Source organism: Solanum lycopersicum, chromosome 1 (genome assembly GCF_036512215.1).
Source record: "Solanum lycopersicum chromosome 1, SLM_r2.1".
In the NCBI taxonomy this organism is placed as follows: Eukaryota; Viridiplantae; Streptophyta; class Magnoliopsida; order Solanales; family Solanaceae; genus Solanum; species Solanum lycopersicum.
Window position 1 is genome coordinate 6,218,985 of NC_090800.1, and position 24,564 is coordinate 6,243,548.

Genomic DNA, 24,564 nt, shown 5'->3' on the forward strand with positions numbered 1-24,564 from the left:
TAAAGTTAATATATACTAACTTCAATAATTTGTATATAACTACTATAATATACAAATTATAATCGCATATGATATTTTCCCATCTGTATAACTAAATCCAATTACTTTGTGTACATATGTATATAAAAAAAATAATGAGTCTTTCATATACAATTCCCTACTACCAGCTATTAAAACAGACACGTACATATCAATTTTTGTATATGTATATAAACTTAATATATACTAACTTCAATAATTTGTATATAACTAATAGAATATACAAATTCTAATCATATAAAAAAAAATTCATCTGTATAACTAAGTCCAATTACTTTTTTGTATATATATACAAAAAACAAAAATAACATAAATAGGCAATATACTATATACAATTACTAAACATGCAATTATACTATATACAATACTTAAGTAATATTTTTTGTATATTGACATCTAATTAACCAAAAAATTGTATCTAACTTTGTGTTTTAATACAGTACCTCATGAATATTATGTTCTTCAGATCCGTCAACTTCAGAAGCATTTTCCTCTGATCCAATGTTTACAGCTTTCCTCTTTCTTCTTCCTTGTACTATTTTAACGCCTCTAGCTTTGGCATTGTTAATAGCTTGTTGAACTGCCGTAGGGTCGTTTTTTTTCCTTTGATATAAGCTCTTCCATTGTTTGTTCTTGTATAACTTGATTTGATTTTCCCAATGACCCTACATCAAACCCAAAATCTTGAGTTAACCCTATTGAAAACGATGGTAAAATGTCAACACCATTGATATGCAAAGGAATACCTCTGGTAATCCTCAGAGATGAAGATGATTCGTTCATTGTGTGACCAATTTTAGATCTATCAAGAATAAAAAATCGATTATTTCATCAAAATATATGGAAAAAAAATTAAACAGAACACATATACAAATTTTGAATAAGTTAAAAAAAGAAGAAGAGGTAAACAACTAAAATTAAGGAGTACTTACGAAATTGACTTCAACTTCGGGAGGGAACTTCAACTTCGGGAGGGAGTAATCTAATTTTGAACAACAATTTGAATTTCAAACTGGATAGCTGGAGTATTAAATGTAGGAGAAAAATTTGGAATGTGACAAGGAGAGAGAAAATTGTTTTGTGTATAATTATATACAAAATTAGAAAATAATGTTTTTATACCATTGGTTATATAATAGGTTGTGGACCCCATTAAATATAGCAAACAAAAATAAATTATAATTATATAAGGTAAATAAATTAAACTATACCCTTATAATATAATTAGCTATGAATGTTTGCCATCCCATGTAATTTTCCCTTACATCAATTCCCGTTTTTGTATACATAAGTTGTATATCGGTGTATAAAAGTCATATATGAACCTAGTTTTCTGTATCTTTGTCTGTATACCGAATTTATACAGTCCACTTAATCTTCCAAACACCTGTATTTTGATTTTAGACCTGTATATCAATATTATTAATGTATACCAGTGTATACTGCTGCATATGGCAGGTATACAACACATTTCGGACTTTTTAGGAGCCTGTTTCAGCTTCTCTTTCACCACAAATATGAGGATGACTCGAAACGACACTAAGTATATGGAAGAGTGGAGTCCAAAGTGAACTCGGATTGGTGTTACAATGCGAACATAATAAAGAAATAAATTAGTAGGAGCGAGATAAATATGACATTCAGATTATTAACAACAATTTATTGTTCCAGTAAATGAAAGATACAAGCCACAATTTACGTTCTACAGTAGCGACACATAATGAAATTAATTGGATTATTTAAAATAGCTAAGGCAAGACATAAAAAATAAATACTCAATAAGCAAGCTAAGAGTAAGACAAATATTTATCTTCCACATCAAAAAGTAAACTTGCCTAAACATGAACATTAGTCACAGTTAATTTGATAAACATTAGATGTATTTGCTTATGGGCACAAGAATTTATCACCGGAAGGAATTGGGCTGGACAAAAGTAATACATTTTTTTAAAATTTTACAAAACTAATTCATTATATAAAATAATTTATCAAAGTAATAGATTTTTTCTAAAATCTTATAAAAGTAGTATAAACGTATTTCACAGTAACGTTTTAGGGTATATTTTGTTTTTTTAAAAACTAACAGTATTAGGTTGATATACTACAGTAACGTTTTACTCCTAAAACGTTATTTTCAGTAACATTTTAGGAGTAAAACGTTAATGTGAGTAACATATATCAATCTGACGCCATCAGCTTTTAAAAAATAAAATATACCCTAAAACGTTAATGTGCAATAAGTTTATACTAGTTTTGTTAAATTTTAGAAAAACATATTATTTTGATGAATTGTTTTACATAATGTCTTAGTTTGATTAAAATCTCGACATAAAAAAAATAGGAAAAAACTCAAGCTCTTAATCACAAATACTTTAACTAAATCTACATTTAGGCTACTTCTTCACTAGACGAAGGGAGTAATTAATTACACTAAGAAAACTAGCTACAGTAAGAATGTGATTTCCTAATGAACAAAGAAAATGAAGAGAGAATAAAACACTTAATTTGAACATAGAATATAACACTAACAAGGAAACTCCAATAGGCTAAATGATAATAGAAAATACAGATACACAAATTTATTAAAGAACAACCTTCAAACCACATGGTTATGACAATCATGCTCTCACCGAATCTAAGCTAAACGCATAGAGACACCACACACGTAATAGCCAATTGAACGAAAATAACTAACCAAACTAATAAGACGACAAGATATATCCATGTAAGTGACTTACTCGAAAGAAATCGAACTATTGTGTCAATGAGACTCAAAACGAACTCAAAGACAAGGTGCACCAGCGACATTAGAGAAATCGTGTGGGGTCCATCCCCATGTACCAAACTTTGAATAACTTTGTGTCAATTTCACAGTTTGGTACAGTTGGTAAGCTATGAAAAAGAAAAAATTGTTTTCTGCCAATTTCAAAGTTTGGCAGAGTAGGTAAGCTAAGAAGAAGAAAAAAATTGTTTTTCTTCTGTAGCACATTTGGAGGGTAGTGTATTTGTTCTCTATAAAAGGGAGGACAATTCTTCATTCTAAGTACACCAAAAAGAATTACAAAGGAGAGAAAGAAGAGTGAGGCATCACAGAGGAAAATAATCTGTGAGAAAAAATAGAGAGTGTGAGAAATATTGTAGTGAGGTGGAAAAATCAAAAGAATGGTATTTCTTTTGAATGTGTAGTGGTCTTGGGGTTTTACTCAGACATACAAGTGTAAAATCCTTACTATAGTGATATTCGTTGCTCCTCTCGAGTCGTGGTTTTTCCCTTATTCAGGAGGGTTTTCACGTAAAATCTTGATGTCATTATTTCTCTTTTATTCTCGTTGATTAACAGTATTGTTGTGTTCCGCATTTATTATCTTTATTACCGTAAATATTATTTCTGTTACGGATTTATTCCCAACAAATCGAACAATAAGATCACTAAAATGTCATGAAAGAGATAACGACATTAGAGAAGAATCAAGCTAAGGATTTTAACTAAAATGAGACTACCATAGAAGGAACCTAAGGAATACTAAATATAAAATGCAACATCATAATTCGTTTGGCACCCTCCGAACATATAACAGAACAACAAAACATTATTTCAACAAAGAAAATAGGGCACTAACATGGTGATTAATGAATAAATGGACTAAAACTTGAGGCAAACATCATAACTAAGGATGTGTTTGGTATGGAGGAAAATGATTTCATCGAAAACAAGTAGATTTTAGACTTATTTTCTCATGTTTGGTTGGTGAGTAGAAAATATTTTTCGAAAATGATTTTTAGTATTTGATTTGTGAATGAAAAATGTTTTTGAGAAACATCTTTTATTTTTCTAGAGTAAAAAATAATTTATGAAATTGAAAATATTTTTTAAAATTAATTTTTTTTTGGGTGGTGGTGGCCTGATGGGAGCGGGGTAGGAGTACAAAAATAAAAATTTGAAGTTGATAGAATTTTTAAAAAACAAAATTAAATTTTTGGGGGTTAGGGGTAGGTGGGGGCTGGCCGGGGAGGGAAGGTTAGAATTTCAAAGTTAAAAAATATATTTAAAAAAGCAAAACTAATCAGTAAGACAGACCACCAATGGTGAAGTCACATAAATCGTAAATATGGCAGCGGCTAATTTCGACAACCACCAGTGGTGAAGCTAGCTCAGCCACCACTTCAAGTCTCACAATTCCAGTTATGCTCTGACACCATGTGCAAGGAATTGGAGAGAATAATATTCAACAGATAAACATGTATAAATACAATAATGTGAGAAGCTAAATAAGGAAAAATATAAAGAGGAATTCCTAAAGATATGTTATCTGCCTATATCTTTATACAATATAAAGAAAGAGTTGTATATACATTCTGTAACAACAATAAAAAAATATCACTCTTGTGAACATACAGACTACACTGAATACCAACAGAGAACTCAAATTCCTAGAAATCAATGTAATTACATCTTCTTTTTCTTTTCACGAGAATTGATTCATACTTCCACAATACCTACACTTACTCTGTCACAAGGAAAGAAAACTGAAACAAAACATAACTTATGGGAACCATTTCTTTCTTATCCTATTTTCCATTATTCTACAGTCAAAGTATCATCAATCTACTTATCTCCTTCTTACTGATGCATCAAATTATATGCACATAAGAGGATCGTTAGCTAACAAGGTATGCCAGGTTTGCACTTGAGCACACCAGCAAAGCGAGTGAGTCGTCCTGCATGTGAACCAGGTTTGAACTTGATCTTATGATTTTTTGTCAATGCAGTTTTTTTCTTGTCTTGTGGCCCTGACTCTACAAAATAAGCTCCATTTAAGAACGAATCGCCCTCTGATACCCATTGCCACTTCTTCCACTCGGATTCTGTTGCGTAATCCCTCTTAGTCACCTGCATTTAGCTCCATCATGTTATATTATCAATCCACATAGTACAAACCAATAGTGCATATAGTAAGTATTTATAACACTAAAAAGTGCAAAATATGTTATTTTGTTGGCTAAGACCGGTTATCTAATAGAGAGGACGGTGTCTTGAGTAGATCATGTTAGGACCGTAAATAAGCAGGTATAACGCGGAAGCTAGCAATGCAAACCTCGAAAGACAACGAGTAAGATGATAACGAGAAATATATCAAAAGACACAAAGATTTAACGTGGTTCGGTCAATCGACTGACATCCACAAAGGAGATGACCAATCCACTATAAATATGAGAGTACAAATACAGAGGGAAACAACCTCAACCAAATTCACTCAAAATACATGGGAGGTTCACACAAGTGATAACGTATCAAGCTTGTGACCCACAATTTCTCTCCCTAACCAAAAACTCTCAAAGCCTTTAAGACTACATTGTGAATGCTGATTAAGTTAGAAGGAACATGTCTCTATTTATAGAGTCCTAAACCTTTTCCTACAAGAAAAGGATTAGTCAATCCAAAACATTTTTCTACAAGGAAAACCTATTTATGGTAAAAAATTTAGAGCAAATAAAACCCAACAGATCAGTGTCAGAGCCAGGAATATATGAAAGGAGATTCAAAAAGTACTGGACTTGTCACAGTAAAGCAACTTTTGAACCCTTTTTGCTACTACAAGGGTGTTTGACTAAGCATATAAGCTGATCAAACTGATTTATAAACACCTTTTAGCAAGGGGATTCAACAGCTAATATATAAATGATAAACTCGATTTTGTCCTTTCGATGAAAGGAGTGAGGAATCCAATTGAACCCTCTTGGCTCTACATAGCTCCGCCCCTGGCTGTTAGATTTAATTCCATCCAAAAGACTTAAACGAGAAGAGTGTGGTAGGATAAACACTATTTCATTACCAAAACTGATTATCTAATGTCACTAGGGTACTTGTGAACCTACCTGATATAATCATTTATGAATTTTCCAAAAAAAAAATGGTGAATCTTACCTGCTTCGTATTAGGATTATCGGAAGCCTTGAAACGATTACCCTGACTGATAATGGTTGGATGAGCACTGCCACCAATCGCGTACATTTGCCAATGAGTGTAGTCGTTGTTGACAACATGGAAGAATCCCCATCTGCACCTTGGCATCCTCTGAATCAATCCCTCCCCGAACCGATTGAATGCAACTGTGACTTGCATTATTGCATCTTGAGGAAAGGCATCAGTTGCCCCCAAAAGCATCACCTGAATCATCATTTGTTATATAGGTTAGTATATGTTTTTTTTAAAAGGGTAATAACTAGTAAAGTGTAACTTTACGTCGTTATGATAGTTGAATTTGCAATTAGAAATGGTGATAGCAGTGGAAGCCATGATGGCATCAATGAGGCCATCTGTACATTCAGACAAAGTGCAATGATCAATCCAGATATGATTGGAACCAAAAATGGAAATGCCATCGCCATCGCTCACTGTCCTTAGACCAATATGGTTAATAGAATCTCTTATCATGCCACCATTAGTAGATATGATATTCTGAATCCTGATGTTGTGGATTATGACATTATGCACGAATTGGATCATTAATCCAGCACCATAAGCTATGTGAACAGCGACTCCCCTGCCATCGATTGTCTTGTCACTCGTGATCATAAGTTCTTGTCGCAACTTGATCACCATTGATTTCTCAAAGATGATCCACAATGGCTCCTCTTGAATCACAGCATGACGAAGGGTCCCTGGTTTTGGTTCCTGCACGTTATCATCTGATTCATCGGTGACAACATAGTACTTGCCATTTTTACCACCGGTCGTCTTGTGGCCAAATCCCCTAGCACACTCTTCCAAATCCATCCTGTTTTCAGCCCAATTTTTGTCACACCTCCAGCATCTATCAATTGGATTGGTTGCCATGCATTTATCTTTTTCTTTAAGATGCCTCCTTAAGCTTTTATACTTCAGCAATGCACTGCATAATACATTAAGTAAAATTCATGTCATTTTTCCTAAACCTATGCAAGTAAAATCAAAGAAACAGCTACAACTACGCCTCAAACCCAAACGAGTGAACAAATAAGTTAGCCTCAATCCCAAACGAGTGAACAAATAAGTTAGGTCGGCTATAAATATAATGAAATGTCATTGCCCATGTCGCTCTATTTAAGCTTGCTGCTATCCAATATTACGAAACAAAAAAATATTTCTTCTGGCATATATATCTCGAACGAGTCTAAAAAATTCTTGTAGCAAATATTGGACCTAAATAAACATGCTAACGTAACAAAAACTTAATCTCAACTAATGATATTCCCTATGTTTCACTCTGACACATTTTTCTTTTAAGTCTGTTTCGAAAATCACAACTCTTATAAATTTGAAAAAAATTGAACTTAAGACTTTCCAATTGACCCTTAATGAGAAGTTTTTATAACCATAGGTAAATGTTATGACATGCTTAATGTCATAAGTTTTATCACCAAACATATATAACATGAAATCTTCATTTTTTTTCCCTTAAATTTCATGCAGATTCAAACATTTAACATATTTTAGAACGGATGGAGTTCGGCTATATATATCTTTCATCCATTAAACCCTATTTTTCGCTAGGGCATTATACATAAATATGCCCTTTAATTTGGCTTCATTTTACGTTTATGTTCTCCAACTTTGAATATGTACAAGTAGACACTTAAACTTGTATGAAGTTGAACAAATAGACAGATGAGTCCTACGTGGCATAATACACATAGGACACCACGTAGGACAAAAAATGACATGTAGGATGTCATATAGGATATGTGTGTCTATTTTGTTCAATTTTATACAAGTTTAATTATCTAATTGTGCAGACCCAAAGTTGAAGGGCATAATGTGATTTGAAGCCAAGTTAAATGATATATTTATGTATTATGCCTCTTTGCTAGGTCTGCATTCTTTGTCGCGGACCGTCCATAAAATATTATCAAATCCTTAAAAATGCAATAAATTTTGGAGGATATATAGATCCAACACACATATCCCAATGGTATGTTTGAAGAGTCTGAGCAACATAAAAAGTAAAAAATAATCAAGAAACCACTTACTTTCCAACTTCTTTGTTGAATGCATTAGTTATTTCCTCAGGATTATTAGTATATGCTTCAAGTGAAGAGTTGAGGGCTTCCAAAGCTTGTTTTTCCAAATATGGATCAAACTCAGCAATTCTGGCATGTAAATGTGGGACTAATGAAGCTAACCATATGAACAATACTAACAAAATTGAATTCCCACTGATAAAGGCCATAGCTTTTTATTTCCTTTAATTTTCTTTTGAAGTAATTTTTTTTTTTGTTGTTGTTGTTTAATTTTTTGGTATTTCTTGCGAATCACCGGAGAAGTTTGTGATTCATGGCGGAGCTAGAATATAGCTTATGGATTCTCTTCAATCCAGTAGCTTCGGTTCAAACATTGTGTTTGTCCTTTTTTAAAAGTTAATTGAATATGTACAAATCATTAGTTTAGAACCCAGATTATGCACCCTTAAACTTTCAAATTCTGGCTTCGCTTCGTCTAAGTGACTTGCATTTTGCTTGTAGTTTCTAGAGGGAAGCCATGTATAAAGAGAAAATTGTTTTATCTATCTATAAATCCTATAAGTGAGATTCTAAAAAATAGAAAATATTAAAAGTACATAGAGATATTATACAACACACAATAGAACTTGAGAAGAAACAAATACGGGTGTCCAAAGACTTATTTTGAGGTAGCTACTTATGTTTTACTAACTAACTTTTCGATGTTTGTGTGAATTAAGTCAAGAATAACTCTTAAACAAATATCAACTACTTGTGTACGCCTTCTTTATCGTAAGTTTTATGTTCTATATCTATGTTTCTTAATAAATTTAATTATACACGATAAAGAATAGTGGTATTAAAAAGAGCACTGTTAATATATATAGCTTAAATCCTTTTGCAAATTGGATATTTAGGTTGGTGAGTACAACCAATCCCGTACTACTTTTTCGTGTTATTAAGCGTATATCACACCCTACTTCAATTTATATGATACTTTTTTATTTATTGATAAGACAATTTGACTTATCTTTCGAGTTAAATTGTATTAAAATTTGAATACTCAAAATTTGTTGGTCAAATTTGAGGGAAGAGCTAAATTGTATTAAAATTTGGATACTCAAAATTTGTTGGTCAAATTTGAGGGATTGACTAATCTTTCGAGCTAAATTGATTTTGATTGACCATTTGAAATTAAAACTCAAAAACGATGAACAATGATTTCACATTTTATGTGAAGTATTTTGACTCGGCACGGAGCCAAGAAAGGAAGACTATTAAAATTTGTGATCCAAAATGAATAATAGAAATTTGTGTGACTGTACATCATTTCATTAGGGATAAAATAGATATTTTATAGTTAAATTGTTACTTAATATAGAAATATGTCATTCTTTTTAAGACTGACTAAAAAAAAAAAAAATCGCATAAATTTAGACAGAGGGAGTACTATGTATTTATGTTTTGAATGTATACTAGTATTTCAATTGCATCACTGAACATATAGTGACATACAAAATACATTCAAACAACATAATTTGTATGCAAATTATATGTAAGTTGTATGTTTTAACTAGAGTATGAAAGTAATATATTTTGACATTCAAAATACATTCAACAACACAACTCATCAAACAAGCTTTTATAAATATAAGTTGAACAGACATGCTGTAGCCAACATCTCCACAATATACATAGCATTTCCCCTCTTATTTTAATGTTACTTCTTACTGTTTTGGAGGGACATACAATACAGTACAACATAGGTAACAAGCCACATGATGAAAGAAAAATACCACGCATCAACCCAATTCCAGCCATGATTCACAAGCCAACATATCCTGCAAAGAAATTAGTTTAGATGAAAAACTAATTATTACAGATGCTTGGAAATACATCAACAACCCTTGAAGTTGTCAGCAAATTACATTTAGATACTCAAACTAAAACTTGTTCCAATTGAAAACCTGTAATAAAGTGTTCCTATTAGCACTTTAGGATCAATTTTGTAGGAAAATAAAATTGTGCTTGTTTTGAAGCGTTTGTCAACTCTAGAGATACAGTAATATGGAGGAGAAGACAAATTGTTTCAAGCATTGATAGAAGATAGATTTAAGGATACACAACAGCCTCAATTGCCGTAGGGGTGAAGTTTGAGGGCTTATTGAGACAAATGCATATTATCAAAGAAGGTGACATTTTAAGTGTTTAACTTATCTACTTGATACATAAGGAATGTTTGGGAAAGTTTTTGCCATAATTTGAACTGAAAGTGTCTAATAGAAACGCTTTATCACGTGTTTGAGTACTCAATCGGAACAAGCCTTAATTTGAGTGTCTAAATGAAATTTGTTGGCAAGTTAAGAGGTGGCCATGTATTAAGCCTAAAATATACTTTGGTAACACATAGATCATCAACCAAAAATTGGATCGGCACTTAACCACTAGGTAACTGAGTAACAAATTCTATGAGGGACATCTATCTTGATGGAAAAAGTGTCAAAAACAATAGGAGTGCAGAAATTTTATGCTAAATGTCTAAACGCTTAACGGGGCGTGTTCTCAGCTATTTTAAGCAACCTAACACTACTAAATACAGGTAATTTTCGTGAAAAAATGATTTCATATCCAACAACATGGAGGGGTGGGGGGGGGGGGGGGGGGAGTGTAGGTTTTAGGGGTACCAAGCAAAACAATTATTTTTGCACTGCAAAGTCGCAAAACTTACAGAAGCGAACGATCTTCCAGTGTTGGTTCCTGTTGTCTCCTTTCCACCATTCCCAAAGACAAACAGTGGTCCCATCGCGGACACCTCCATGCTCTTTATCAGCATTCCATGCATCTAGATTGAGGTTAATGTTATTGACCATCCTAACTGCTCGATAACCATCACCCACATCCCTGCTCTCTGTCCATAAGATTGATGCATCAAGAACGTCGGGATTGTATGGGGTGAGCTGCACCTGTAAAAGAAGTTCAATGGAAATGTAACTTTCTATGCTTCCTTCCCCATGAGAAGCCATGTAATATTAGTAAGACAGGACCCCTGAACAACAGAGTTCATTACCCTTGGGGCATAGTAAAATCTATTTTCATGCATTTGCAGCAAACAAAGGTGCATGGAGGCAAGGAAGGCAAATATTTAGTTCAAGACTTGAAGTTGCATATAGCATGTGCATGTGTATGCCATTTGTAGGCAATAGCAATTCCTATCACAAAGAACAAGGTTTAAGATGCCAATACTCCTTGCAAAAAACTCGAGCCACCAATGCCCATGTTTCACCAATTTCCATCAACTATGAAGGTTTTCTGCAATTGCAAAAAACTCAAGCTTAACATGGTTACAATTTTCCCTTTTCTCGTTCCTACAGAACTTAACCCATTAGCCCAGGCAAGTTGCATTTTGTGCTTATTTTAGGAGTCTCACATCTTCTTTTTTTATATAGAAAAAAAAAGACATAAATACTCCTGTAAAACCAATTTGCATAAGAAAGTGTATGCAAGTTGGGTTAAGAAAGTATATGGACACTATCTTGTTTTATTTATACCATTTCAAATCTTGATTTTAAAAGACAGGTTATTCATACATACACTCTTCGTGTTTCAAGGTACAAGTTCAGGGACAAATTTTCTTCAGGGGATGATACATTCTGAGATGGCCACTTAACACATGGAAGCGTATGAACCTTAGAAGATCTTGGCAAGAGGATATGAAGGCTCACAATAGGCTAAAGTGGAGAGTCAAGTAGAGGACTTGAAAGAGATCCTACATTGCATCGTAGACATAGTCTCATTGTGCAGTGGTTAGTTCTGTAATACTATAAACAATAGAGATTACAGCATCTTCCGGGTCGGTTCGTATCTACAAATGGATAAAATCTCAGTCTAGTATAAAGGAGGCTTTAAAAAAAAAAGAGAAATAATCATTTTCCTGTTCTATCAAGAAGGTGCTATTGCTCCTTCTTTTGGGGTTTGAATGTTTGATTCCTTTGCATCTTCCAGGTCAATTCGTATCAGGCACAAGAAATTATATTATGCATTAATCTTCCTAATCCTAACATAAAGGATGATACTCATCGCTTCTGCAAGAAAAAAAAAGAATGAACAAAATAATGGTGCCTCCTTAAAGCCAAATTCAAGTGACCAGGGTGTACAAACAAGTGCTAAAAATCTTCTTAACCAATAAGCTACCATTGGTTGTGCAGAGAATCACGGCTTTGTTTGGCAATTTGCAAGTTGTCTTGATCATCAGTCTAGAACTAGATGGCACAAAGATACATTTAAGTTCAGTATGATATCCAGGACCAACTAAGGCCCTGTTTTATTCGACTTAATGGAGGTCTAAATCATTTAAATATCAACTAATTAAAAATGCATTTGTTTTTTTCTTCTACACCGCTCTTAAAACCATGTTCCAGCTACTACCAATTATACAACAACCACATCTGATAAATATCTCAACTTTAACCCCAAGTTGCTAAAATTAAGCCCAGAATCAGCTGCACATCTACCATCACCCATCTTTTTTTATAAGGCTGGCCTTCCCTATCTAAAGGGGGGCAGTAATCTGGGTCCAATGAGTTATTCACACCCCAACAAAATGAAGCATAAGTTAGATCTCTTGCTAAAAGAGGGAATTGGATTCTTACAAGAACAGTCTCCTTTGTGTTGGAGCACATATTATAAAGATATCAAAAACTATATAGGCAATAAAGCCATTTCCTTTTCTCCACCTCTTCCTTCAGATAAAAGTAATGCACACATAATCAACAGTATCTTCTTATCTTTCCTCTTTAAAGAGTAAATATTAATTAATAACATAGGCATACCGATAGTTGTTTAATTTATAGCTTATGATCTTTATCTGTCAACTACAAGTGCAAGTTCTAGATCTCAGCATAATTAAGTAAATGACAGTGTGCTCTCTCTAATAGCTCAAACAAATGATTACACAATTCAACAGGGTATCAGTCTATCGGAGAAAGCAAGATCCTGAATTCGAGTCTCACCACCAAACACGAACCCTTCCGTTTATATATTCAATTACACTTCCCCTCAAAATGTCTAAGGTTTCTCTCCCTCCATAATGTCCAAACAATCCATACTTGAATGTTTTTTCTTCTAAAAAGCTCACACTGAGCTCTCAAATGATTAAAAAGACCCTTCATACTCAACATTAAATTGCAAAAGATTTATTTTCCTTTTTTTTTAGCCAAATGTGAAAAATTCCCAGCATGCATCATTTGCAAGTCAGAGTATTTGCATTAGGTAGAAATCTCCGGCAGTAAAAGCTGTCGAACAATCACAAAAGAAAAATAGAGAATATTGAAGCATACACAGATACAGTGGAAATCTCATACAAAAGTGGATACCACTAAACACTCGAGGGATAGACCTAGGAGCTAAAAATGGAAGTATTAGGCACAGTTTGATATGTTACACAATACAGGACACAAATAATTGACTGGACACTGACTATTTTTCCGTCTCACAAACTTACGGTACCACATTTCCACTACAACTCCACCATTAAGCCCTCCATCTCTACCATGGTACTACTTGAAACACCCCAAAACATTATAAGTCATAGCATTTGCATTAGGCAGAAATCTCTAATATCCTGTTTATGACAAAGCAATGGGTTGGCTATCAAAGTTCATTGCTTTGTGAAGTTTAACATTATATAGGCATCATTGAGGGATATCATCAAACTATGCAGCACAAATAATCAAACCAAATAATATTTTTCAGAGCTTATGGTTAACCAAGAATTGAACATACAGGGTGAGAGGCGCCAATAGAGTGCTTCACTGCCAGTCCTGAAGCTTTATTAACCAAAGCAAAGCTTGGAAATCCCTCTTCATCCTTCACTTTAGTACTGAACTTCTCATCTTTATACCAGTGCTGTAGAAAATTCCATCCATTACAACAAATTCACAGTTAACAACAAAATTTAAAAAAAAAAAGAAAAAAAAACCTACTTGAAATGGATCTGATGGATCATTAGAAGCAAGAACAACTTTTCCGTCACGGATGGTGAGAGAGTAATTAGTATCAGCCTTAGTATAAACCCTAAAAGAAGGTTTATCCATAAGCTCTGGATCTGAAGTTTGATGATGGAAGGCTGTAGGCACATGAGGTTGAAAACGATGACGATCATGATGCCGATCACCACTCTCACTCTCATGAGACACGTGTTCAACGGAGGGATACCCGGAAGTAGGTGGTGGTGGTGGGGCGTCATAGTAATCGGATCTCGGCGGTGGACGATTGTAAGATCCACCATAGTTCTCCTCCATTGGCGGTGGCGGATAGTTAGTCCGACCATAAATATCATCCATCGGTGGCGTATACTCAGTCCGACCATAATTATCATCCATCGGCGGCGGAGGATAGTGAGGCCGGTCATAATTAGGTTCCATTGGTGGTGGTCCACCTACATGAGAAGTATGAAAGACCTGGCCAACTTGAGGAGGAGGTGGTTCATCGTAGGGTGGTCGGTGGCCGGGAGGTGGAAATTCTTCTCGACGGTCGTCGTCGTCGTCGCGACGGTGGTGGTGGTGGTGGTGACCGTGGTGGCCAAAAGGATACTCCATTGATAGATAAAGTATTATTAAATTTTAGCACAATCTTTTTTCTCTGATTCTACCTTATATATTGCTGGTGTGTGTGACATCTGTCTATGGTATTTTAGTTGTTAAGCTACTTAATTGGACTTTAATAAGTATCACGTTCACCGTTGATTTGATATAAAAATTAAGAAGCAACAAATAATATAAATAATTTAATCAAATTATCTTTACTAAATATAAGTAAATTAGATATTTAAAAAAAATATTTAATGATTAAAATAAAATAGACATGATATAATGTGGGTTTATTCACATAAAATGCTTATTATATAGTGTTCACTCAAAAGACAAAGATAACAGAAATTATAGCAATTGCGGGTAATCATGTGGTTGTAAAAAAATAGACATAATAGGTAAGTTATTTAGTAATTTTATAAAATGTTCATTATATAGTGTTCACTCAAAAGACAGAAATGACAGAGATTATAGCAATTGCAAATAATCATATAGTTTTACAAAAACAGACTTAATAGATAAATTAATTAGTAATTTTATAAAGTGAACAAATATTATTTAACATTTTAAATTGACAAGTAAAGATAAACCGAGAATATATAAGTTTTTTATACTACATTTTTTTTTTATCATAGAAATGTCATATTTTTAGTTGGTGTGATTGTGATTGAGTTGTTAAGCAATCTTGATTGACCTTTTAATTAGATAAAATGAAAGAAATCAGAGTGAACCCACAACACAACTAGAATTAGATTTGTACAAAATAAAAATGTGGATTTCGACAGCTTTTTAAAATTGGCATTAAAATTTTATTTAAAAATTTCAAGTAAGTTTTGTCTTATTTTATTTTATTTTTAAAAACTAAAGGTTGGTTGGCCATTTTATTCAACTAGATAAAGGAAAAATTAATAATTAAATACATATTTTGTTTTGCTATAATCTCTAAAAATTTCTATTATTTTTAAGAAAATCCTCTCGAATACATGACCTTCTCTCGCTGATACATCTACATTCTCCTCTTAGATACATTTCTCGCCTCTTTGATACACTTCTCCCCTCTCGAATATATTTCTCCCATCTTTGATATATCTCTCATCTATGTATTTGGATGTCATATTCCCTTCTAATACATCATTTCACTCTCGGATACATGTCTTCTCTGTGTATCTAAATGTATGTTCAAGTGATGTATTCGAAATTCATAAATTGTAAAAAAAATTATTATTCAAAAAAAGAATTATGTAATTGACGCTTAATACTATGAATGTGGATAAATTTAAGGAAAAATTGTATATAATAACAAACTATTAATTCAAATTAAATGTTATAAATATAATATGATTTAATTGTACCCCATAGAAAATTGTTGTTATTTACGCCTCTCTCCGTGGTGGAATCTCACTCGACACTTGGGCAGTCTTGCCCACCTCTCACTTTTATACAAACACAAATGTATAAAAATGTGTTTGTGTTTGTATAAAGCGAGAGAAATTATATATTATATATATTTTCGTTCCCCTCTCGCCCTCCTCCCAGATCTCGCTCACCACTCTCAGTTGTCTCTCTCACTTTATACAAACACAAATATATACTTGTTTTTGCGTTTGTATAAAGCGAGATAAAATTGTATATACAAATACAAATACATTTATTTTTATCGTGTACACTTATGATTATACAAGTACGATCTTTCTCTATTCGGTTTTCTTTTGTCTTTCTCTCTTTCTCACTTTATACAAACATTAATTATAAAATTGTTTCTTTTGTATATGTATACCAAAACAAGTTATAAAATTTGCGATAAAATACAATTAAACAAACTATAACTATAACATATAAATATGACTTTTGTGTTTGCTATAAAAAAAAAAAAAAATGAGGCCCAAAGTTGGGCCAAGATAAAAGCATGCTAAATTGAAGTCTAAAAGAAACAACAAGAAGAAATAAAAAAATGAACAAAACAAAAGGAAGGTAAAAAAACAAAACAAAAGGGGAAAGTGCAAAGAAGTTTCAGTGGCCTCAAGCTCTCACACAGGCGCTATGTGATCTGAATTCTAGCTCTAAATATTCTTCATCAACTAATTAACTATAACGTTCATAGTAAGTAGAAATGGATTCACACAATTTTTTATTTAAGTAACTAATTATTAAAATCAATTTACTAAAATAACAAAAAAAATGTATAAGTATTCCTAGATTATGATTAATCTCTGATACATATTTTAATTAAATAAAGTCCTGTTGCCCCTTAATTTATTCTTTTTTTTATAATTTTGTGTATTTTTTAGCTTACGTGATATTTAAAGATCTCTCACGCAAAGATAAAAGATGTATAAAATTATATTAAAAGAATAAGTTCGTATTTAGCTATAGTCATTGCTGCTTGGCTGCTCGACTCGGTTGCAGATTCTAAGTGATTACTTGTCACTGTTGCCACATGTGATAGACCACTAGTTCCTGTAAACCATAGTTTGACTTGTAAGAGTTAGTGTTTCAATTAATTTTGAAATAATTCATCCGTTGAAAAAGTTTTGAAATAACAAAATATATGAATGTCAGTTGTAATATTCATTTGTTTTAATTATACGTAATAAACTTTTTGCAAGATTTTTTTTAAAAATTCTACATTGTGAATTTTTTGAAAAATAAGTTTTTCTTTTAATTCATGAACCTATAATAAATACAATTTAATCAAAGTCTTTTTCTTACAAAACTTTTATCCTATAAACTGTGTTTCTTTTGGTTAAAAAAGACATGCATTCAAACAAAACTACTTACCCTTGAAAAAACACGTGTGAGACATTAATCAAAAGGGTGAAATCACCAATTCAAGAATAGAATAGCAACATTCTTGAACGCTACTTGTTTTGTGTCTTAGCTGAATCCCGAAGATAGAGTTGTTATTTATTCTTCCGATTGCTCGTGGGAGAGACTCCAACTATCTTCAAAAACGTATTAACGTGCCTCTAAGCCAAGCAAGTTTTATTTTTGAATTTCTTGTATTTTTTTCATTCTTGTTCATTTGTTCTAACAATTTGAATATAGTTGTCTCTATGGCATACACATCAATTACAAACAATGTTCCAAATTTGCCTAATTCTAATTTTGAAATATTTAATTGCAAAGACTTTTCTAGATGGAGTAGAAAGATAGAATTCTTTTTAAGACGATTAAAGTTGGCATATGTTCTTGAAAAGCCTTGTCCTGAGGCTTTTAGTTCTGATGTAGCAACGGACGAGGCTATTTTAATTAAACAACAAATTGTCAAATGGCAAGATGATGATTAGCTATGCAAGAATTATAATCTTGGAGGAATATCCAATAAATATTATGATTAATATTATATCAAGTGCAAATTTGCTAAGGAGATTTGGGATACTCTTAAAGCTATCCATTTAGCAGAAGAAGTGAGTTAAATGAAATTTCTTATTTCAAATTATACGGAGTTCAAAATGGTTGATGACAAGTCAATCACTGAACAAGTACATGAATTTCAACTTATAGTTAATAAAATTGTTATATCTGGATTTGTTCTTGATGAAAACTTTCATGCTGGTGCTATTGTCTCAAAACTTCCTCCATCTTTGAAGGAGTACAGAAGCAAACTCTTGCACAAGAAGGAAGATTTGACTCTCGAACAATTATTGTACCATTTGCAAATTGAACAAGAGACACGATACCGTGACAATAACCTCTTGAAGGAGCCCATCATGAAAGTTCATGTTGTTGAAGAAAAAATAAAGAAGAAACCTGCCAATAATAAATTTTAAAGTCAAAGAAGAGTAAAAATTTTAAGCGTACTAATTCTAATTCTAAGTCAAAAGAATGTTATCATTGTTATAAAATTGGTCACTATGCACGTGATTGTAAAATTCTTAAAGCTGAAAAGAAGAAATAAGAGGCAAATAACAATACAAAACATGAACTAGTGGCAATGGTCACAGAAGCATTTGTAGCGGGAGATCAAGTAGAATGGTGGATAGACACTGGTGCAACTCGTCATATATCAGGTAATCGAAATTTTTTCACGACCTATGAATTAATGGAGGGGGAGGGGGGGGGGGCGATAAAGCTTTGCATGTGGAAAAACTCATCCTCGACTAAGGTTGTGGAAAAAGGAACTATTGAACTGAAATTCAATTCCGAAAAAATGATCACATAGATAGAAATATTGCATGTTCCTGATATTCGAAAGAACTTGGTCTCAGGTACGCTTCTTTCAAAGCATGACTTCAAAATTATTTTTGAGGCAGATAAATTTATTTATCTAAACAAGGCATATTTGTTGGAAAAGGTTATGCTACAAATCGCATGTTTAAACTCAATATTGAAAATGAAAATATTTCTGCTTATGTTGTGGAGTCTTTAGATTTATGACATGAACGTCTTGGTCATGTGAATTTTAAATTCATTCAACTTATGATGAAAAATAGATTAATTAAAGACTGTGGAAAAGATCATGTTGCTAAGTGTATTACTTGTAGTAAATGTAAAATAACAAAGAAATCTTTTAAGTTTGTTGAATGGATATCCACACTTTTGAAGTTAATCCACACTGATGTTTGTGAGATAGATTGTTTCTCACGTCATAGAAAGATATATTTTATCACTTTCATTGACGATTACTCAAGGTATACATATGTCTTTCCATTAAAAACAAAAGATGAGGCATTTGAGACTTTTAAAACATATAAAGCAAAAGTTGAAAATAAATTGAGTTTGAAGAATAAATCAAGATCTGATAGAGGCGGAGAATATTTAAAATCAGATTTTATTGATTTTTGTAAGAAAAAAGACATTGAGAAACAATTGACTATGTCTTATATACCACAATAAAATGGTGTAGCAGAAAGAAAAAATAGAACTCTCATTGAAATGATTAAATCTATGCTTTATAAATCTGGTATCACTAGAAATTTGTGGACAGAAGCCTTATTTTCTGCATGTCATATTTTTAAATTAAATTCCTTTCAAGAAACATGATTCATCTCCATATGATATTTGGAAAAATCAACATCCAAATATAAATTATTTTAAAGTATGGGGTTGTATGGCTCATGTTAGATTACCACATCAACAATTGACTAAGATCGGATATAGAGGAGTAAATTGTGTATTTATTGGTTATTTATAAACCAATAAGGGTTATAGATTTTTGAATCTTGAGACTCCAAGCCCTCGCACAATTATTGAATCATTGCATGCTAACTTTTTTGAGCATATAGTTCTTCTATATCTTCTCTTAAAAGAAAATAGTTGAACCTTTGGAAGAAAATCAATCAAGACGTAGTGCAAGATCAGCCAAACCAAGAGATTTTAGACCAAAATTTCAAGTTTATTTAGTTGAAAGGGATCCTGAAAGTTTTGTTGAAGCAACGGCTTCACATGATGATCCTTTCTGGCGTGAAGGTATTAATGATGAAATGCACTCTATTATGTCAAACAATACATGAATTTTATCAGACCTCCCTTCTGGATGTAAATCTATTGATTGTAGATGGACTTTTAGAAAGAATTTAAAATCTGATGGTACCTTAGATAAGTACAAAGCTCGCTTGGTAGCAAAAGGTTATACTCAATTGAAAGATATTGATTATTTTGATACCTTTGCACCTATAGCTCGAATGACTTATATTCAACTCTTGATTGCTTTAGCCGCAATTCATAGTATGGTAACACATCAAATGGATGTGAAGACTGCATTTCTAAATGGTGATCTAGATGAAGAAGTGTACATGAAACAATCAGAAGTATTTGTCATACCTGGTCAAGAACACAAAGTCTGTAAGCTTTTTAAATCTCTTTTTGGATTAAAGCAAGCTCCAAAATAATGAAATGAAAAATTTAGATGAGTAATGATTTCTAATGACTACTCAATCAATGGTGATGATATTTGCATATTTAGTAAATTTCAAAACACATCTGGTGTTATAATATGTCTTTATGTATTATAACATTATAAATTTATTTTGGGCATCAAAATTATAAGATCAACGAATGGCCTAACTCTTATTCAATCAAGTTATATTGAGAAAGTTTTAAAGAGGTTTGGTCACTTTGACGACAAACTTGCTCCTACACCATTTGATCCTAGCATCGAACTAATGCGAAACTCTAGTGATGTTCTCGATCAACTGACATATTCTCAGATTGTTGGGAGTTTTATGTATGTCATGCATTGTACCAGGCCGGATATTGGTTAAGCACTAGGAACTTTGAGCAAGTTTACTAGTAATCCCAGAGTTGAACATTGGAATGTCATAATTCGTGATTTAAGATGCCTGAAGGGTATGATACATGTTGGCCTACATTATTCTACATTTCAAATGTTTTCGTAGGTTATAGCGATGCTACTTGGAATTCTGATCCGAATGAGTCTAAATACTGCTTGAATTTTCACTTTGGCTGGAGCATCGATCTCTTGTAAATCAAAGAAGCAGACATGTATTACTCATTCAACCATGGAATCAGAATTTATAGCTATGTCTTCTTTCGGAGGAAGATGATTGGTTGCAATCTATGTTGATAGATAGTCCTTTGTGGAGTAAGTCAGTACCACCTTTAACTATCTATTGTGATAACCAAGCTGCTACATTTTGGGCTTCAAGTGATTGCTACAATGGCAAATCACGACAAGTTCATCCCAAACATAATATTGTGAGGAGATTATTAGAGAAACGTGTGATATCACTTCAATATGTGAAGTCCAGATTTAATTTAGCGGATCTTTGTCTAAATGGCAAAGAGTTAGTGGTGGAAACTTGCAACGGGATGGGAATAAATCCTATTGTAAATTAATTGTACTTTATGATAATCCTACCTAATGATGTAATCTTGGGTTGAAAGGGAAAAAACAAGTAAAGTTACAATTGTGAAGCAAATCAATAAAATTCCCATATATAAAATAAAATAAGTAGATGTGCATGATTAAGATTCTATTCTTTTAATATATTTATAAGACCGATCTTGATTGGATTTAGTAAGAAAATTCTAGATAAATTTTTTTGATATTCCTGCTGAAGAGAAGGGTGAGATTATATTCTCTTAATAAGTTTATAAATCGATTTCGATTGGAGTATGTTGAAGTACTCTTGATAGATTTACCAATACTTTGTTTAATTTCTCTTAATGAAGTTCATAGACTATTTGGTCGGAGTATGCAAAGTTACTTTTGATGAATTCACCACACTAAGTGCAAAGTGGAGGCCGCTTCAATAAGATTTTAACAGGAAAATCTGAAAGCATTTGGCTAAAAGGATTCAGTACACATGGTCATAAGGTGTCAAAGGATTCCGATTTTCGCTGGAACATAATGAAATACGTGGAGTATTTTTCTAACTTCATTAAATGAACCACTTAGTTCAAGATTTGTTCACTAAGTAGTCAATGATTTACAAAACCTTCACTAGCTAATGGTTCAAGTCCAAAAGACACCATTATTGATGCATGTTGCTAGATTAACGTCTTAAAATATTTTTTGGATTTCTGAAAGATAAATTTCTTGAAACAAGTGGGAAATTGTAAGAGTTAGTGTTTCAATTGATTTTGAAACAATTCATCAGTTGAAAAAGTTTTGAAATAACAAATTACATGAATGTGAGTTGTAACATTCATTTGTTTTAATTCTACGTTATAAGCTTTTTGCAAGAAACTTTTTAAAAAAAATTCTACGTTATGGATTTTTTGATAAATAAGTTTTTCTTTTAATTCATGAACCTATAATAAATACAATTTAATTTAAGTTTTTTCTTACAAAACTTTTATCCTATAAATTGAGTTTCGTTTGGTTGAAAAAGACAGGCATTCAAATAAAACTACTTTCCCTTGAAAAAACGCTTGTGAGACATTAATCAAAAGGTGAAATCACCAATTCAAGAAAAAAAAGAGCAACATTCTTGAATACTACTTGTTTTGTGGCTTAGTTGAATTTCGAAGATAAAGTTGTTATTTATTCTTCCGATTTCTCGTGGGAGAGACTCCGACTATCTTTTAGAAATGTATTAACGTGCCTCTAAGCCAAACAAATTTTATTTTTGGATTCCTTGTATTTTATCATTCTTGTTCATTTGTTCTAACAAACTGTTTGGGGAGGTTTGATATATATTACAACAACAATATATAGAGTTTGTTCATAACTAGGGTCTGAGAAGGTCGTGATGGATACACATCTCAACTTGTGAGGTAAAGATTTTTAGCCTCAACCGATAAATAAGCACTCCAACTCACCCTAATGTGTTTCATCGACAACCAAAGCTATAGTGACACATAAATTTTAAAAATGTTTAGATGATCATTTTGTAAGTTGGAATGTTCAACGAACATAGTGGTGATGAGTGATCAACAATGTCCTACTACTGATTAGTCTATAGTTTTTTACTCCTTGATTATGTGGGGAAAAACGGTTATACAAAAAAGAAGTTTTTGAATATCACATTGATTTTTATTTGTTAATTTTGTGTATTGGTGATGAATGTTCTATACATAGACTCATCCTTCGTGTATTATTGATCATATTATTGAACAAAAAAATGGTAATTTTCATTTTTCTTAGGTCCAGAATTTCTATTTTTTTCAAAGTACCTTGATTGTCCAGAGAAACTAAAAAAGCAATTTAATACGAATACTTGATTTGAATGTTCATTTTTGCAAGAAGAAGCACCAACTCAACATAAAAGCTGAAAATTAAAAATATTAAAATATTTAAATTGATCAAATCGGATATTAATTTTAAAAAATGAAATAAATAATTGTAATTTCTTTAATTCAAATTGAAATTTTTGTGAATTCTAAATTATGACTTAATCACACCATTATTAAAACAACAAGTGACATAATACAAACACATAGGTCAGTCAATACAATGAGTAAAGTATGGTGCCACGTGGTGAAATAAAGTATCTAGAAGCCGGTATTGCCGCATTCTTTATGTCTCAAACACGGACAATAATTATTGGTTCAATTTGTTTTAATTCATGTGATACTTTATAGAAAAAATGATTCTAGAAATATCGTAGAAGTGAAGAGTATTCTCCTTTCATTTTTTCCCCTAACTATTCTCGTTTATGATGACAATAAAAACCTTAAATAACCAACAAATTATTTTTTATTTCCTACAAATAATATTCCTTTCCATATCTCTCTTCTTGAGAGAAGAAAGAGTTGCACATACACAAATTAGAGAAAAGGAAATTTTTTTTTGGTTAAATTGTTGATGGAGTTGTGGGAGAAGATGATGGATCCTATGCGCAAAGCATGGAGTAGAGCTTCTACACGTATTCACATTCGTAAAACTGGTTAGTTACGTTCTCATTAATTCATTTACTAATCACCCGATATCGACTTTAGTGAGGCTCTCTTCCAACATCATCTACTCAATATGATATTTTGCAATCATATTTTTCTTGCAAAACCCTCCGGCCCTCCTCCCTTTGAACGACTTCTCTAGTGAGTTGAGGGTCTATCGAAACAGACTCTCTACCCCTCAAAAGTAGAAGTAAAATTTTCATACATGTAATATTTCCTAAATCCACTCATAAAATTATTATAGATAAGTGCTTATAGTTTTCTTTTACGTGACTTGATTAATATAATATACATTTATTTAAGTAATATTGATACGTAGAAATTGAACTCGTGATGTAAACGTCTTGAATAATTGCTCTTGGAAATTTTATTTTACAGGACATGTAAAGCTATACCGTGATGTGAGGAAATGTGAATATAAAGATGCTCAAATTTTGTGGGATATGTTGCAAAAGAACAAAAAAAGATCATATGCTTCTAAATCTCCTTGTAGATGCAAAAAAGTTCGATTTTGGGATATTATTGATTGGGCTAAACGTGCTCCCTTCATTTGTCGTAGTGTGTGATCGATCAATATATTTTTAGTGTATTTTTCTAGTTTTGAGTATCTAAAAAATCTGCGTATTTTCTGAAAGATGAATAATCATAAACTAAT

At 32.3% G+C, this 24,564-nt stretch overlaps 2 protein-coding genes across 2 annotated transcripts; both read right to left on the minus strand.

The window, feature by feature from the left end:
- Nucleotides 1-4,321: 4,321 nt before the first annotated feature.
- Nucleotides 4,322-8,291, minus strand: LOC101250914 (pectate lyase). The gene is made up of 4 exons (XM_004228340.5): nucleotides 8,050-8,291; nucleotides 6,284-6,932; nucleotides 5,966-6,208; nucleotides 4,322-4,930 (listed from the first exon to the last, which is right to left on the minus strand). Exons 1-4 carry the CDS (start codon nucleotides 8,247-8,249, stop codon nucleotides 4,703-4,705), a joined length of 1,320 nt encoding a protein of 439 aa, XP_004228388.1. The 5' UTR covers nucleotides 8,250-8,291; the 3' UTR covers nucleotides 4,322-4,702.
- A 1,288-nt stretch (nucleotides 8,292-9,579) lies between these two features.
- LOC101055530 (Hop-interacting protein THI113) lies at nucleotides 9,580-14,654 on the minus strand. The gene is made up of 4 exons (NM_001279058.2): nucleotides 14,001-14,654; nucleotides 13,801-13,923; nucleotides 10,748-10,982; nucleotides 9,580-9,860 (listed from the first exon to the last, which is right to left on the minus strand). Coding segments are annotated over exons 1-4 (975 nt in total). The 5' UTR covers nucleotides 14,616-14,654; the 3' UTR covers nucleotides 9,580-9,858.
- Nucleotides 14,655-24,564: the final 9,910 nt, after the last annotated feature.